This window comes from Gymnoscopelus microlampas (genome assembly GCF_963454915.1).
Source record: "Gymnoscopelus microlampas genome assembly, chromosome: 15".
NCBI lineage: Eukaryota > Metazoa > Chordata > Actinopteri > Myctophiformes > Myctophidae > Gymnoscopelus > Gymnoscopelus microlampas.
Genome location: NC_139952.1, coordinates 21,053,836 through 21,071,335, shown reverse-complemented (window position 1 = coordinate 21,071,335; position 17,500 = coordinate 21,053,836). Strand labels below are relative to the sequence as shown.

General features: G+C 45.3%; 2 protein-coding genes across 2 annotated transcripts in view; one reads left to right on the top strand and one right to left on the bottom strand.

Moving 5' to 3' along the window:
• Positions 1-5,518: 5,518 nt before the first annotated feature.
• On the top strand, positions 5,519-9,452 carry tril (TLR4 interactor with leucine-rich repeats). The gene has a single exon (XM_084079833.1). It carries the CDS (start codon positions 5,782-5,784, stop codon positions 8,356-8,358), a length of 2,577 nt encoding a protein of 858 aa, XP_083935959.1. The 5' UTR covers positions 5,519-5,781; the 3' UTR covers positions 8,359-9,452.
• Positions 9,453-11,090: 1,638 nt separating this feature from the next.
• Positions 11,091-17,500, bottom strand: part of LOC311061860 (cyclic AMP-responsive element-binding protein 5-like) — a 27,219-nt gene continuing 20,809 nt past the window's right edge. Inside the window, exons 8-11 of the mRNA XM_084080559.1 lie at positions 17,290-17,500; positions 15,657-15,920; positions 15,004-15,109; positions 11,091-12,577 (exon numbers count right to left, since the gene is read on the bottom strand). The exon at positions 17,290-17,500 is cut by the window's right edge and continues 125 nt beyond it. Of these exons, the coding sequence (XP_083936685.1) occupies positions 12,441-12,577; positions 15,004-15,109; positions 15,657-15,920; positions 17,290-17,500 (718 nt within the window). The 3' untranslated portion in view covers positions 11,091-12,440. The remainder of the gene's footprint in view (positions 12,578-15,003; positions 15,110-15,656; positions 15,921-17,289) is intronic.

The following is a 17,500-nucleotide window of genomic DNA, read 5'->3' as shown; positions in this document are numbered from 1 at the left end:
TCTAATATCGACACTTCCTGTTGCGCTTGTGACTGTGTGAGGCACATCATTAGCTGCTTGCACTGTCACCCCCACTGAGTCTATGTATTCGCATGTGTGTGCTGTGTGTGCATGTATGACATGTGTTTGTTAAGAGGGCCCTCTTTGCTGTGCGTGGGGTACGTTGTCACTTTAAGGTCAGCACCCGCTACAGGCCTAACAGTGCACGTATGTGTACATCTGTATGAGTGTGTCGTGTGTATGAGTGTGTCGTGTGTGTGTGTGTGTGTGTGTGTGTGTGTGTGTGTGTGTGTGTGTGTGTGTGTGTGTGTGTGTGTGTGTGTGTGTGTGTGTGTGTGTGTGTGTGTGTGTGTGTGTGTGTGTGTGTGAGAGTGTGTGTGTGTGTGTGAGAGAGAGAGAGAGAGAGAGAGAGAAACACACACATGCTCTCTTGCAGTGATTGTTAACTTATTGCCCACTAGGACCTGAATTTGTCAGTCATGCATTGAACATGTTAGATAAGATAACACAATATTCCATTATTACAGCTGTAGTTTGCATGTGACCCTATCAGAACATCTCTGCACCCTGTTGGTTTTAATGTCTGTCCAACTTAGGGCAATAATTGCAATGCCATGGCTCATGATGACCAATGTTGCATTCCATAATGTCTTTCTCTGCCCTCTGTTTCCTGTCTCTATCCATCCTGCTATCTGTTAAAGCAAACGTCCCAGAAATAGGAAGACATAGGCTGTCACAATAGCGTTATCACTTTTTGTATTATGACTATGAAAACACTCCATTGCTTATGCACTGGCATCACTTACAGTATATCAGCTGCTAAGGGATGTCTCTCACTTGCCCTCAATGACTCTGGTCACCTTAACAGCATCGACATGCTATGCCTCTTTTTACAGCATTTGGCATGCTGACAAATTGTTTGCGGTTAGGAGTAGTATCACTTTGTCTCTTTTTGCTGCTACTACGGCTAGGAGTAGAACCTTTTGTGTGTGTGGTGCGTGTGCGTGTGCGTATGTGCACGCGCACACGTGTGTGTGAGACACATCTACTGCTAAGTGTAGCTGTCTTCGTCCTATTATCTGGCTTTGTTTCCTATGTTTATTTCTCTGTTCTCCATTCCTAAGACTACTTTCGAAACTGCTAAACTTTGGGAGATTGTACAAAAAAATATTTCACCCACTCTTTGACTCTTTTTCACCTGTGAACATGTGATGTAACAATAAGAGTTGAAGGTGAAGTTGAAGTTTGAAGTTTAGAGCATAGTATATGACCCACTTCTGTGCCCTGACCAGCCGTATAGAGTTGTACAGACCCCAATGAAGGCTTTACAAGTACAGCGCGAGTAACTAAACACACATGCATGGCTGTAGATCTTGAAAACGGATCGACTCAACATCTCCCTCCCCCACCGTCTCTCTTTCTTTCACAGAGGTCTTTCAACACCTGAGCGCTAGCTGCCTCAGAGAAACAGAACACTTCCCAGACGACCTACATACTGTACAGTGCACTGTCATCTCATCTACATTCACGTTCGTCCATGTGTGTGTGAGCACTCTCACACACACACACACACACACACACACACACACACACACACACACACACACACACACACACACACACACACACACACACGATCAGTCAGTCGCTCACCTGCATTGACCTTAATATTCTTTATTTGATGCAGAAGTACTCTCAGACATGCTCATATGTGTGTACACGTGCACGCAATCACACACCAAACCGTAGCCAGTCTGGAAATAGATTCAGGTGCAGACAGTTAAACAAGAACTCTCTCTCCTCTGACAGAATCAGGTCTCACCCGACAGCTCCCTCCCTTCCTCTGTCTTCTTTTCTTATTCTCTCTATCTCTCATCCTTTCTCTCTCTCTCTCTCTCTCTCTCTCTCTCTCTCTCTCTCTCTCTCTCTCTCTCCGTTCTTCAACTATGTCTCCATTGATGGAGTTTACTGTCATTCGCTCTGTTGAATGGACAGTGGAGAAGAGAGGCCCTATGGGAGGGCAGAGGGCTGGTGAGAGGAGAGGAAACGGCTGGTGAAACCGGCCTGCAGCCGTCGTTGTGTGCAGGCATACCCACAGACAGCTCTGAGCTGGGGGTCTTCAACTCTCCCCGTTGTGGACGTCTCCACGTGAATCTGGGTCAACTCCGAAAGGGCTGCTGCTCCCACAAAGACGTTTGTCTACGACTTTTATCTATTCGTCTCTTTCTCACTCCCTTCCGCTTCTCCATCTCCTCTGCCTTCTGTTTGTTTTACAGCTTTCTAATGTCTGTATATTTGGCTTTTTCTCTCAGTTGCTCTCATCCTCCTTGGTCCATCCATCCCTTCCGTATTCCCTTTTGTCATGGCGGATCACATGTGACTCATTCTCTCCTGCAGGCTGCCATTCTCTATCATCCCGTACACCACATTAGAGTTAAGCTAAGTCCATTTTTGATGTTGTAAGCAAAACATAATTTGGACCAACTCGGTTCACTCTATTAAAGTCTGACATGTTGTCTCTTCAGTTTAACACGTGACGATGCCCAGACCACCGCTATTAAAATAAATAGACTGTGTTTGAGCCGATCTTCTATGAGCTCATACAGTATGCCCTCGATGTGTGTGTTCCTGTGTGAGGGGATGAGAGACACAGGGGGGTCGGGGGGTGAAGGGAGAGACGGAGGGAGAGGGACAGAAGGAGAGAGAGGGCTAGACAGGAAATTACCTCGCTGAGGGAGGGGGGTTCCCCAAAGGGCCACAGTTCACACACGCACTAACACGCGCACACACACACACACACACACACACACACACACACACACATACGCGTACTCGCATGCACGGGCACACACACACACACACACACACACACACACACACACACACACACACACACACACACACACACACACACACACACACACACACAGAGCTAACAGCCTAATGGCTGCCTATGATGCATAGACATGCATCAGGCTATACTGGAGTGTTCTGGACTCTCCCTCTGTGCTGGCAAAGACAAGGAGCTTACAGCTACAATAGTCATCCATTAGGACTGGAAAACATTGCATCACTTATTTCTCAAGGGTGGTTAAATCTGTCAGCGTGTGTGTGTGTGTGTGTGCGTGCGTGCGTGCGTGCGTGCGTGTGTTGCATCTGGATGCTTGCTCTCCCTATCATTTCTCCAATGGGACAATAATGCGAGTTTCTAAGTTTCAATTCCTCTCTCAAGTTGACAATGTGATTATGACAGAGAGGGTGGGTTGTGTGTGCAGCAAGGCAGAGTTTAACGTTCTACGTCATGTGCCATAAATGTCCAGATGTGTTGGCTGTGGCATTACATGCTTGCACACAGTCAAGGACACAAACACAATCATTTTGCAAAGTTACAGCAAGCGCTATACACATGCCCCATTGCACTGAACACACCGATCTCCAGTGGTGGAAAAAGTACACAAATGTTTTACATAAGTCAAATTATCAATACTGCAATTTAGAAATACTCTTGTTACAAGTAAAAGTCCGGATTTAAAAATTTGCTTTAGTGAAAGTACAAAAGTATTGGCATCAAAATGTACCAAAAGTAGAAAGTAGCCTACTCATTGTGAAGAATGTCCCATTTCACAAGTTTTCAAATGTATGAAATATATAAAAGTCCTTTGAAAATAGCCGATCTATGGCTGAAGTATGGCTGAAGTGGTTAATGTATGTTTTGTAATAATAATCTAAATCTACAAAGTAGGCCTAATGTAGCTAAAGTAACTGAAGGAGTAAAAGCACAATATTTGCCTCTGAAATGTAATGGAGTAGAAGTAAAAGTGACAACTGGAAATAGGTACTCCAGTAAAGTAAAGAATACCTCAAAATTGTACTTAAGTACAGTAGCCTACTTTAGTAAATGCACTCAGTTACTTTACACCACTGCCGATCTCTGCATGTGCATATAGGCCTATTTGCCCGACTTTAAAGTCGAGATCTTTAACTACAGTCGATCTGGCACTTCGCCGCTGTAGTCTTAACTCACCACATCATGACCCGAATTCCACTTCTCACTAAATGTGAACCATCTGTGCGCCAAGATGGTCCTTTATTAGGACCCGCCCGCAACAACAAGGGCGCGTTAATGAGAGCGACGCGGTAACACTTTAGGCATTGATCATCAGTGGTGTAAAAGTAACTAAGTAGGCCTACATACATGTACTCTCAAGTAATGTAGCCTTCTTAAGTACAATTTTTAGGTATTTTTTTTACTTTCTTCAGTTTATACAATTTTCAAGTGTGCTACTCCACACTATAGCTACATATCAGAGGCAAATAGTATACTTTTACTCCACTGCAATTATTTGAAAACTTTAGTTACTTACTTTGTAGATTTTGAATATTACAAAACATGCATGAAAACTTGTGAAATGTGACATTCTGCATAATGAGTAGCCTACTTTCTACTTTTGGTACTTTAAGTACATTTTGATTGCCAATACTTTTGTACTTTTACTCAAGTAAATTTTGAATTCCGGACTTTTACTTGTAACAGACAAAACATGCATTACCCACTTCAGCCCTATTTCGGTCATTTGAAAATAGCCAATCTACAAGCCTAAATGGCATCACAAAGCAAGTGTTGTGAGCTTGTAGATCTGCTATTTTCAAAGCATTTTTACACATTTGATTTTGGAAACTTGTCAAATGGGACATTCTGCATAATGGATACTTTTACTTTCAATACTTAAGTCCATTTTAATGTGAACCAGCCTTTATTTGTAACAGAGTAGCCTACTTCTACATTGTGGTATTGTACTTTTACTTAGGTAGGCTACAAAATGTGAGTAGCCTACTTCTTAAGTTCCACCACTGCTTACTAGCCATGCGAGTTTCAGCGCGAGGGAATCCAAGACTTGGGGGTCCCCGTGGGACCCTCGTGGGAAGGAAACCTTCCCGTCTGCTTTCTCCATATTACCGAGGAATGGATCCAGAGCTGAGACCCCTGGTGCATGCGGGGGCGCGCCTGAAACTCGGTCAAAGGGTTCGGCCAATGTTTCTCACAAAGCCTCCTCCTTATAGAATGTGACCTACTTGTGCTTTGGATTGGTTACGCGCGCGCATGGCTCAATATACCTGTGCGTAAAGTTGACATCTGGCTTTGACGGGGATGCATGCCATCATCATCATCATCATGCACTGAAGCGCTCTGTGACACAGGGGAGCTCGTCTCACACACGTACTCGCGCACGCGTTTAATAAAAGAGAAATTGAGCGAGGGAGAAAATGGGAGGGGGTTGGGGGGAGAGAGAGGGGGAGAGAGAGAGAGAGGGGAGAGAGAGAGAGAGAGAGAGAGAGAGAGAGAGAGAGAGAGAGAGAGAGAGAGAGAGAGGGAGAGGGAGAGAGAGAGAGAGAGAGAGAGAGAGAGAGAGAGAGAGAGAGAGAGAGAGAGGCGAATGAACTCCGATTTTCTTCTCCTCTGTGTTTCTGGCGGAGGTCTGTAATGTGCAGCAGATGACCACTTGGGGGACGAAGGCATGTCGGGGAGGTGAACGTTTCCTCAGACAGCACCAGAGCGCAGCGCGCACACATTATTAACCTCCTTCTATAGACAACACGGTGCTTAGAGATGGACCGGAGAGTTTACAGGACTCACACACAACTTTTCTCTCAACTTTGCCGTGCAACAAGTGGACGATGGGCGGTCAATGCACCAGCGTAACAACAGAGGAAACGGGCGGGTGAATGAATGCACCTGAGCAACAGACACCAGACACTGGCTGATGTGCAAAACTGCCCTTTATGGCGATGGGTCCCGGTCACCTCGTGGCGGTGATATGTCTGATCCTGCTGACGTCCGACGGACTCGACTCGTTTTCACCACCGGAGACAGGCTTTAGTTGTCCGGAGCGCTGCGACTGTCAGCACGCGCAGCACCTCCTGTGCACCAACCGCGGGCTGCGCAGCGTGCCCAAGGTCGCGTCGCGGGGGGTCCCCGAGGACGTGCTGGTCTTCAGCCTCGGGGGGAACTTCGTCAGCAACATCTCCGCCTTCGACTTCACACGGTATGGCAATCTCATAAGGTTGAATTTGCAGTACAATCAGATACAAAGCGTTCACCCCAAAGCGTTTGAGAAGCTCTCCAAACTGGAGGAGTTATATTTGGGTCATAACCTGCTGTCAACCATACACCCTGGGACGTTACAGTCGCTGAAGAAATTGACTATTCTTTACAGCAATAACAATGACCTCAAGAAAATCACCCCGGAGCTCTTTTCCAACTTGGACAGCCTTGTTAAACTGCGGCTGGACGGCAATGGCATAGAGCTGTTGCAGGACTCTGTGTTTAAGAGCTTAACTAATCTCCATTACCTCCATCTGGAGTCCAACCAGCTGCAGCACATACACAGGAACGCGTTTTCGAAGCTCAACAACCTGCGCTTCCTAAACTTGGCCCACAACAGACAGTCGGCCGTGCGCAATGTTTTCACGTTTTCTCAACTCAGAGCGCTGACGACGCTGCTCCTCTCTGAGAATGAAATTACACATGTTGGGAACCAGGTCTTCCAGAACCTGAAAAAGTTGTCCAAACTCTCTCTCAGCAACAACAACATCTCCATTCTGCACAGCGGGGCTCTGAAAGGACTGTCGAGCCTGAGAGAGTTTTTTATTGACGGGAACGAGCTGGTGGAAATCCCCGCGGGTCTCCTTGACCCCCTGGAGCGCATAGAGGAACTTGACTTCAGTCGCAACCGGATTTCCAACGTGGACTCTTTGGCCTTCGTGCAACTTAAGCATCTGAGGACTTTGAAGCTCAAAGACAACCGCCTCAGCAGCCTGTCCGGTGACATTTTTGCCCTCAACAGTGTCCTTTATGACCTGGATCTCCATGGCAACAACTGGACCTGTGACTGCCGCCTGGGCGAGTTGAAACGCTGGATGACGTCCGCGCATTCTCAGGGGAAGCTGTTGACTGTGTTCGTTCAGTGTCATCACCCAGCGACTCTGCGGGGGAAATATTTAGACTATGTAAACAGCTCCCAGCTGCTGCCACTTGGGAACTGGACCAGCTTGTGTGAGAGCCGAGCTGGGCCCGAGGAGAGCCGGGGAGGGGAAATCCTGGAGAAGGAAGTGGAGGAGGACCGGGGGAGAAGAGCGGAGGGAGAAATACTGCAGGAGGAGACAGGGAGAGATGATGAAGATGACCGGGGGAAGAAAGAGGGGGAGAGCAGGAGTGAGGTTCAAGTTGTAGTAGACTTAAACAAGAGCAGAGAGGGACACACAGGAGTTGTGGGGGTGGGGAGTGAAGGGGAGAACAGGAAGAGAGAAGGGGAGGAAGATACAGGAATCCAGGGAGACCAGGGGGGCGCAGAGGTGGCAGAGGCCTCTTCCTCAGTGGAGAGAAAGAAGCAAAAGAAAAAGTCAGTCGGCCCGAGGTCACGACCTGCCGCAGAGGCGGCAGTGAGACGTGACAAAGGCAGACGAAGGTCGAATCCTGTTTTGAGCACGGCTCCTCCGGCCTTTCCCACACTCACCCAACGGGTCGAACGCCTCCACGACACGACCGCAGCAGAGCAGCTCTCCACCCCTTCACCTGTCCGATCAGGAGAGACATTTGATCTTCTCATGGCAGCACGGGAGGAGGCTCTACCTGTGATCACGGACCCCTGTGTGTTCAACCGACACTTCATCACCAACGTGTCCGTGGACCAGGTCACGTCCAGCACCGTCACGGTCCACTGGTCCACCGTGGACCACCGGCGGCACACGCCGGGCCTCGGACCCGGCAGGGACGAGGTCCACTACCGCGTCCTGTTCGATCGCTTTGGCACGCCGGACCGGTTCCCCCGTTACGTCTACGCCCCGGGCACGGCTCGCTCCGTGACCCTCCGCGAACTCAGCGCGGACGTGACTTACATGGTGTGTGTGGAGGGGGTGGTGGCCGGGTCCACGTGTCAGGTGGCGCCCCGCGACCACTGTGCGGGACTGGTCACCCTCCAGGAGGGGTGGAGCAGCGGGCGAGGAGGAGGAAGCGGTGGGCTGACCTCTGACCTCCAGCTGGTCACCGTGGCGACCTTGGCGGGTAACGCTGTGCTCCTGCTGGTGATCGGCGGGGTCTGGCTGGGACGGAGCCTGAGGCGACGGCTGCAGAAGAGGAAGTCGGCCGTGCACGTGCGACACATGTACTCCACGCGCCGGCCGTTCCGTCCCGCCGTGGCGACCCCCGCGGTGTGCGCCGACTTCACCAGCTACCAGAGCAGTCGTCCCCCGCGGCTGGGACCGCTGGAAGAGGGAGACCTCATCGAGTTCCCCTGTGACCGGTTCCTGGACAACAGCACCGCCCGGAGAGACGCTGACATGCAGAGGTTTTCCGACTAGGGATAGGGATAGTTCACCCCAAAATGACTTTTTTTCTATCGATTACTCACCCCATGGAGACTTGAATTCATGGATATTTTTTTGTTTTTGTTGCATTCCTAAGCCAATAATTTGATGACCGGCAGTGGTTCCGGTAGGAGACACAAAGAGTCTCCTTTGTGTCTCCTACCGGAACCGCTGCCTACCGGTCCGCTGGTTATCAAATTATTGGCTTAGGAATGCGACAAAAACAAAAAAATATCCATGAATTCAAGTCTCCATGGGGTGTGTAATCAATAGGAAAAAAAGTCATTTTGGGGGTGAACTATCCCTTTAAAGACAGTGAACATTTTTGACAGGGAATTTACTGTACAGTTGACGAAAATTGTGTAGACCAGAGGCAGTGCAACACACCTTTGTCTTGCTTTTGTGCTTCACTGTTGTAAATCAAGGCTTTAGAATACATTTTCCTCACTCGATTTGAATTAAGTATCCCACCATGACCACTGGGGTGTTTATGAAGACCATAAACAAACCAAAGTTTTACGGTATCTACAATTTGGGGTTTGTGGTTCTACACATCCTCTCAAAACGGGCCCTCAGACTCTACAGGAAGTCAAATCCTGTGACTTCCCCTTCCCCTTCCCCTTCCTCTCCCTGCGTTTCCTTTTTCGTTTCCTTGCACCTGCAAGTATTTTTAAACATGTGATTTTGTGTGAGTGCTGGTGTTGATGGATGCATGTGTGACGATCGCTGATTTCAATGATGGTGCTCCCGTTAAACTCACAGACATGACGTCTTTTCATATTATTTTGTACACATTTGTAGCTGCTGGTTGGCAGACAAAAAAAACTTGTTTTGTATAATTTCCATTGTGTTTTTATACTTTTATATTGAGTTTTGTATTATTCTGCAGTACAAGAAGTAAAGTCCCCAACAATGTGACTGATGTGTCATTTGAGTGTGAGGATATTATCACTGTTTACGTGACAGCTTCTATTTCTGTTGTTCTACAGTTTGTGAAGAGGTGATATTCACAACTATGTGGCTGACGTGTCATTTTAGATGAAAGTAGTAAAAATAATAAGGGACCTCACCCAGAAAACTATTTCAAGAAAGGCTTTAAATAGAGTTTATTCTCAAAATAAGACATGGCATTTCAAAGACGTGACACTTTAAATTGACAAAATGACTAGCTTACCTGTATTGAATCAAAATGTAAGGACTTTGAAAGTTGTTAGTTAATCATGAGTGTCTTATCTGTTAGACACAATACCCTGACATTTTAGGAGGTTTTATCGTTCCAACTTATGTTATGTTTTCTTTAGGGGGGGGGGGGGGGTTCTGAAAAGGATATAGGTAGGCCTAGTATATTCTTGAGTTGTGTGTATGTGCTTGTGTACTGTACATGCAAGCTTCTATGCGTGCGTGCGCGCGTGAGTCTGTGCGTGCGTGACAAGATGAAGCCTGGAGTCTGGCAATAGTTAAACAGAGCCTTTGTTTGAGTAGACAGGGTGGGGTACCTCCTACACTCAACCCAGAACACAGAAACACACACACACACACACACACACACACACACACACACACACACACACACACACACAAAAACACACACACACACACACACACACACACACACACACACACACACACACACACACACACACACACACACACACACACACACACACACACACACACAAACACACAAACACACAACTGAGCCCTTTGGCAAAGTGTTACCATAACACCAGACACTCAAAATCACAGCCCAGGACATCTGGACATCTGATACCGCTTTTTGTGTTAAGCAGCACATAGTCACACATTCACGACTAAAAACAAGTCTTAAACTGCTTTAGATTACAATAGTAATCGCTTCTATAACGTCTCCCTGTCTCTCCAGCTCTTCAGTAAAACAGAAAATTCATTTTCAATGGGTTCTCTCTCCTGATTAGATTAAATGTATGTCCCACCTGAAAATGTATTCTGTGGTTTACTGAAGAACTGGAGAGATATGTTTTGTTTTGATCAAAACAATATCACTTACAGCACCTTTAACTGAATAGACTCCTTCATTATTGTACAATATCCATTACTGACGTGGACTGATCCTATAAGGTTATTGAAGGGGATATGAAATAACTTATTTTCATTGCATTTCCGTGAAAAGAAGTCACAAGTGTGTTTCATTACCTTAATTACAGTGGCACGTTCCGAATCCAGTCACTAGATGGCAGACTAGGCCAGTTTTTTTTTAAATAAAAGCTCTAATCAGTGACTTCCTCTGGGATTGTTGACCCAGAGCTCAGGTTAGTATTTCATGTAAGGCCAGTGGTGGAAAAAGTACTCAAATGTTTTTGCTTAAGTAAAAGTATCAATACTGCAATGTAGAAATACTTTTTACAAGTAAAAGTCCAGAATTCAAAATTGACTTGAGTAAAAGCACAAAAGTATTGGTATCAAGATGTACTTAAAGTACCAAAAGTTGAATAGGCTATATACTCATTATGCAGAATGTCCCATTTTGTTTCGTTCAAAGTTTTCAAATGTATAAAATGTGTAAAAAATCTTTTGAAAATAGCAGATCTACAAGCTCACAATGCGTAAAGTAAAGTAAAAAATACCCCAAATATTGTTCCTAAGTACAGTGCTTGAGTAAATGTACTTAATGTTACTTTACACCACTGTGTAAGGCAAATGTAAAATAGTTTAAAAAACAAACAAACAAAAACACACTTGCAATGAAATACCAAGAATAAATGCATTTTTTATTTTAGCATTAGATTTACAGTGATTGTCATTAACTGTACAGTACAAAATGTAGAGCCTGAAGCCTAATCTTATATTTCGTGTCATTTTCGGCCATGCACGAAGTACAAATTAGGTTTGATTTTAAGTGTAAAGCGGACTGGGTGCTACATTCTAGTAACCAGTTATGTTAAACAAATGCTAGAAATATTGTAGGAAAATATCAAGCACCTCAAGCAGATCATTTACAACCAGGAATTCCTCCAACGGAGAGACATGATAAAAAATAAAGCAATATTTTTATTTTGTACAAAATACACAGTTGCATTACTTTAGCTATTTTTCATTGTATAATCTGCCCCTGCATCGAAAAACACAAGGCACTGGGTGTGCGCTATCATTCATACAAGAAAAATACAAACGATCTAGGTCTCTTTAGGACATACTACAAGTGCAAGAGAAGATAAGGTTTAGAAATAAAAGCGATATGATAACTGATGTAATAGCATATAGAAGGGCTTGTTGTCACTAGAAACTGACATTTCCTCAACTTGATCCAGTTGCCACATGATGGTCACAGTGTTTAAGAGTCAATGACTCAAGGCTTTTTTTGTTTTTTAAATATACATTTTTGCACCTGTACCATAAAGGAAACTAGAGGTATGGCTCATTATATGGCTTCCCTCTCTATCTCCTGTTCAGCAAAATAGGCTTCCTGAAAAGGTGACATCAATTAATAATATTCTTTTAATAATAATAAATATTATTATTATTCTATAAATGAACAATGACAGGTTCATTTGGACTCGGAACTCATCTGTCCAGTTAAGCATTAACACTGACACGGACAGAAAAGAGGAGACAAACCAGGACCTGAAGAGAAGGTTGAGACGTCTGACATTGGATACAGGAAGTGGGCACCTAAACATTGTGGGCATCTCAATGTGAAATTGGCAAATCTCCCCAAAATGTAAATCAATAAAGAAAATGGTCCGAAGTAATGTAAAGTATACATGATTTGAACATGCATGCACGGCACATCATTATCAGATCTAAATTCTTCAACTTCTTGTTTATGCCCATAATGACTGGCTAGCCACAGGTTTTGTATCAATTCCTAGCAATTGTAGAAATATTAGGCCTTAAATGTCAAATATTCAAGCATGTTCAAATCATGTACACTTATATATATTTCTTTTACGTTTTGGAAAGAAAAAAAATTAACATTGAGGTGCCCACAATGTTTAGGTTACCACTCTTCCGGTTACCCTGTCATTTGACCCAAATGTATAATGAGAATCAGCCCTAGCCAGCCCAGCCAGGGGGCCCATCTCCCTGACTGGTGGGGGTTAGTGTCCAGGGTGGAGCTCGTGCCCTCTGTCGCCACCTGCAGGCGAAGAGGTGGAGATGCTGTTGTGTTGGACGGCCTGCAGACGAGGCCCGGGACATACGGGGGCGGGACTTCCTCCCGGGCTCATCCCTGCAGCTGGACACAGAGACAGCTGTCAGTCACAGTCTGCACTCTGTATATGTGCGTGTGCGTGTGCGTGTGCGTGTGCGTGTGCGTGTGCGTGTGCGTGTGCGTGTGTGTGTGTGTGTGCGTGTGTGTGTGTTTGCATGTGTGTGTGTGTCTGTGCGTGTGTGTGTCCTAAAGTGGAAAAAGTTAATAAACGTTGACATCACATACATTGGTAAGACAGCAAACCAAGAGATTAATAATAACGCAAATTAATAGAACTGCAGTGGGAGCCCAAATAAGAGCAGCAATGTACTGGTTTTCAAATGGAACACATATCTTGGGTGCAGATATAGTGCAGCACAGCATAGTGGGCAAAGAGGGGTGTTGTAAAGATGATAGAGATCATATGATGATGATGATGATGATGATGATGATGATGATGATGAAATATGCCATATCATTAAAACATGTTTTTTTTTTAAGTACTTATAGATAAGGAGTTATAAAAAGACCCAAAGTAACTCAAGCCAACTGCCACCTCTTTCTGTTTTGGAAAAGATGATGCTACATTACTCTGATGGCTGGGGTCAAGTATCTCTGATCTATGATTCATTTAATAGGATGTCTGGGGAATCCTCAGAGTGTAAATGATTAGCTTGGTGTAAATATTTGAAAATGGAAATAACAGTTGATGAATGGAGGAGAGTTAGCCTTAAAGATCAGGTTCAGGTGATTAATACCAGATTTAAGTTATTACAGTACATGCGGATAATGCCAACATATATTCCCCCATCTATAATCCACTGTTTTGATGACAATATTCCAGACAAATGTGTAAAATTGTATGTAGAGAAAGGTATATTATTTCACTGCTTATGGGTGTGCGCAAGAACCATGAATTCTTGCAAAAAATGTTCTTGATATATTATAACAAGTATCTGAAGAAATACACAGCTGTGCATCCTAGGTCTGTTCCATGAGGAGCTAAACACCAACAGAAACAAGAATGGAAGTAGTATTAATATATTGTCTTCTCCAAGCTAAACACACAATTGCACTCTTTTGGAAAAACCCAGACAAAGCAAACATTATTAGACAATGGTTCAGAGATCTATCTACTAATCTACAGTAATTGTCTTCTAGAAATTTGGCTTTAGCTATTTAAGGAAAATATGTTACGATCATCCTTTGGGACCTGTGCTAATATAGATTCTTCAGGTCTTGTGAATTTGCTAGGAGGAAATAACTGTTTTATGTACTGTTTTACTTTATTATTAAAGTTTTGTGTGTTTTTTCATTTTTTGAAATGTATTTATCATTGTCTATTGGATTTTGGATGACATGTGAGATATATATTTTCAGTCATAATCTAGGTGGTGGAGAAAAATAATACCAATAAATATATTTGGAGGGGGGAGAAAAAAGAAACTCGTTACAGGTCAGATTAAAGGAAAATAGCTCTTTTATTTTGACAAATGAATACTGTACATACAAGGTTCCATATACAACAAAAATAGAAAGATAATCTTGTAACATGCCAATGGTACATCACCTAAGCCTTACAGTAAGGTGCAGTTTTCCATGTCTGTCATTACAGGCCTGGGTAAATTTCGAATGAACATTTATTAGCTACAATTAACATTTAGTTTGCCTGGAGTGCAAGGCCGGCATGGAGCGCAGTAGGCTCCATGCTACATTTGTGCCAGGCAAAATAATCAGCCCCAGAATAGAAATGGAATTCCATCAATCCAGGTCTGGTTCGTTATATGTGTATAAAACAGGAAATTATGAATCATCCCTTATAGGGAGAGCAAAGAGAGTGACGCTTACCGTTTGTCGACGCTGTGTACAAAGAAGTGAGTATTATGTGTATTAGAACCAACGGTTCTCAAAGTGGGGTCCATGGACCCCCAGGGGTCCTTGAGGGTCTTCCAGGGCGTCCCCAGCAAAATGATTGATGCTTGGGAACCAAATGGACCCTTACAGGTCTGTAACTCTGACAGCGTGCAAATGGAACCAAGTGGACCCGTCAGAGCTATGGGGGTCCACGCCGCGGCGGCCCTAATGCAATTACCAAACTGGGGTCCTTCAAATTAAAACATTTGAGAACCACTGTATTAGACGGTCTGAAACACTGCTGTGGAAACTAAAATGTTCTCATCCCTGCTGGTCACTTACAGTGACGTAAATCAAGGTGCGGCATGAGGCCCCTGTGTGTTGTTTTTTTGTGGAGGTTATGATAACAGGGGACATCATAACCCCGGTGGTGACGTGATGATCCCTCACCCGCGTATGTTCAAAAGGGGACATTTTAGTTTGTAATGGGGTCGGTGAGGAAATACCATCAGTTTGAGGTGGAGGTGATCAGTGATGGGCTCACTGTTGGGGAAAAGCTGGGGTGTGAGGTTTTGTAGGAGGTTTTGCAGGCTGAGGTGGACGGTGGAGTTACTCACTGGGGAACCCTGTCTCTCTCTGGCGGGCCGTCACAGGACAGTCTTTGTGCGTGAGCAGAATCTGTTTCAGTTGACCCACCTCCGACCTCAGTGATGTCACCTCGTTCTGGGAACACATGGAGACATTAGTGTCAGAGGGACGTATTCTCTGTGTGTGTGTGTGTGTGTGTGTGTGTGTGTGTGTGTGTGTGTGTGTGTGTGTGTGTGTGTGTGTGTGTGTGTGTGTGTGTGTGTGTGTGTGTGTGTGTGTGTGTGTGTCTTTGTGCACGCTATGCTTGTGTGTATCCCTGTGTGTGTGCGCCTGCATATACTGTACATATGTGGTTGTTTCTTTTTGTTTGTAAGTGCAGGTGTGCATGTAGAGTAGAGTGTGATTTTAATCTCGTCTGTATGTGCGTGTTTCTGCGTGCGTGCGTGCGTGCATGCGTGTTTGTGTATCTGTGCACTTATATGTCTATCTGCTATGTATCTGTAAGAGTGTGTCTACACCTATTGTCTATGTCTGTATTTGTGCTTGTTTTCATCTTTTGTCTGTGTGTGTGTGTGTGTGTGTGCGTGCGTGCGTGCGTGCGTGCGTGCGTGTGTGCGTGCGTGCGTGTGTGTGTGCACGCACATGTGTGCGTACATCCCTCGTATAGCGTGCGCGTCCCTACCTGTAGCTGCAGGTTGGTGTGCGTGAGCTCTTCGGCTTTCTTCTCCAGCGCCGACACCCACACCTTTCTCTTCTGCCGGCATCGCGTGGCCGCCGCTCGGTTACGCTCCAGGAACTTCTGCCGCCTCTCGTCGGGGTCCTGGTCCGCTGTCCTCCTGCGACGACCTCCGCCTCCGCCTCCACAGCCGCTGCTGCTGCTGCTGCTGCTGCCGCTGCTAGGCTGCATTGCATGATGGGAATGAGATGGCTGGTTCATGGGAGATGCCTGTAGAATACACACACATGCATATTAACTCTGGTTCATTTTGAATGTTTGGCATTGAATCAGAATACCTTTATCAAGTAAAATGAACGCACAGGAGTGTGACTTAGTGATGGTGGTGGGTATCAATAGGGTTCATCCAGGAATCTGACCTGATGAAGCCCTTGCATGGGCGAAATGCTTGTGTTTGTTGATCATGTGCGGACATTCGCTTCTTTTTACTTGAATAATTTTGGTCCTTGAGCACCGTTTTATAAGAACTGTGGGACTGTGCATATCCTATCATTTTCAATCCAGGAATCTGCCTGAGGGTGGTGCTAGAGGAAAGGTTTGTGCGCTTAATGTGTTCATCTAGTTTCATGGCAATCTGCCCATTTGATTTTGAGATAACATGAGCGCAGTTGGACAGTTTGGTGTAAGGGCGGTGCTAGAGTAAGGAAATAGGGTCACCAAAATCAGTAGGGTTCATACTTGCTGAACACATTAAGGTCCATGGCAATCTTCCCTCTAGACTGAGAGGTTTCAAGTGCATAATTGTACATTTTGACAAAATGGTGGCATTACAGAAAACACCAAAATCAGTAGGGGCATCGTCTTGGGACCATAAAGGTGCAGAGCAAATTCCATGTCAATCCAGCCAGTATTATTTTAGATATCTTGATTGCGAGTCAAATCTGTAAAAGTGGAAATGTTGGCCTAATGATTGTGCTAGACTAGGGGAAAGGCCATGGGACCACAAAAATAAGTGGGGTCATCCTCTGCGGTAACTGAAGGTACACAAATAATTAGGACATCCATTGCCATCCTTAGAGCATCGCTGCCAGTGGGGATAAACAAACTCAGTGTATATTTGCAGTCATGGACAATAGGCTCTATGCACAGCAGCCAAACTGGGCTTTCTTACTTCCTTCACAGGTGTTACCAATGATACTAATTAAGGCTCTGTTCCATTCTGGTCAAACAGAGTCAGGGTGCTGATATTGTGCATGTTGGCTCACTGGAAACACTCTGCTACACCAGTGGGTCTCAAAGTGGGGTCACTGGACCCTCATGGTTTCTTGAGGGGGTTCCAAATTGCACCTTACGGGTGTGTAACTCTATCTCTACAGTGTGTACTCTAGAGTCTACAAAAACGGGTCCGTTTGGTTCCATTTATACACAGTTATGGGGGTCCTTGTAATTAAAACGTTTGAGAACCACTGTGCTACACGAAATGGAGCACAGCATTAGTATTTAGTATTAGTATCATTGGTAACACCTGGGAAGGAGTAGGAAGGAGAAGGAAGAAAGAGGCCCAATTTCCTTATAATATGGCTGCTGTGCATAGAGCCTATTGGCAACATTCACACATTTAACACATCCATACTGTTACCTGTGAGTGAATGGAGAGAGGCGAACCCTGGTGCAGGTGCGAAGGCGGCGACTGATGGGCCTGAGGGTGCGGGACGTTCCCCGATTGGTGGAGCTGGTGGCCGTGGGCGTTTCCCATGTGTTGCGCGGGCGGGGCGCCGTACCGCTGCTGGTAGGTGAGGGGCGGAGCTTGCAGCTGATGAGGGGAAGGGTGATGCTGCAGCGGAGGGGCC

Excerpts from the sequence above, each read along its gene's own strand:
- tril (XM_084079833.1), top strand. The coding sequence starts at position 5,782 with ATGGCGATGGGTCCCGGTCACCTCGTGGCGGTGATATGTCTGATCCTG.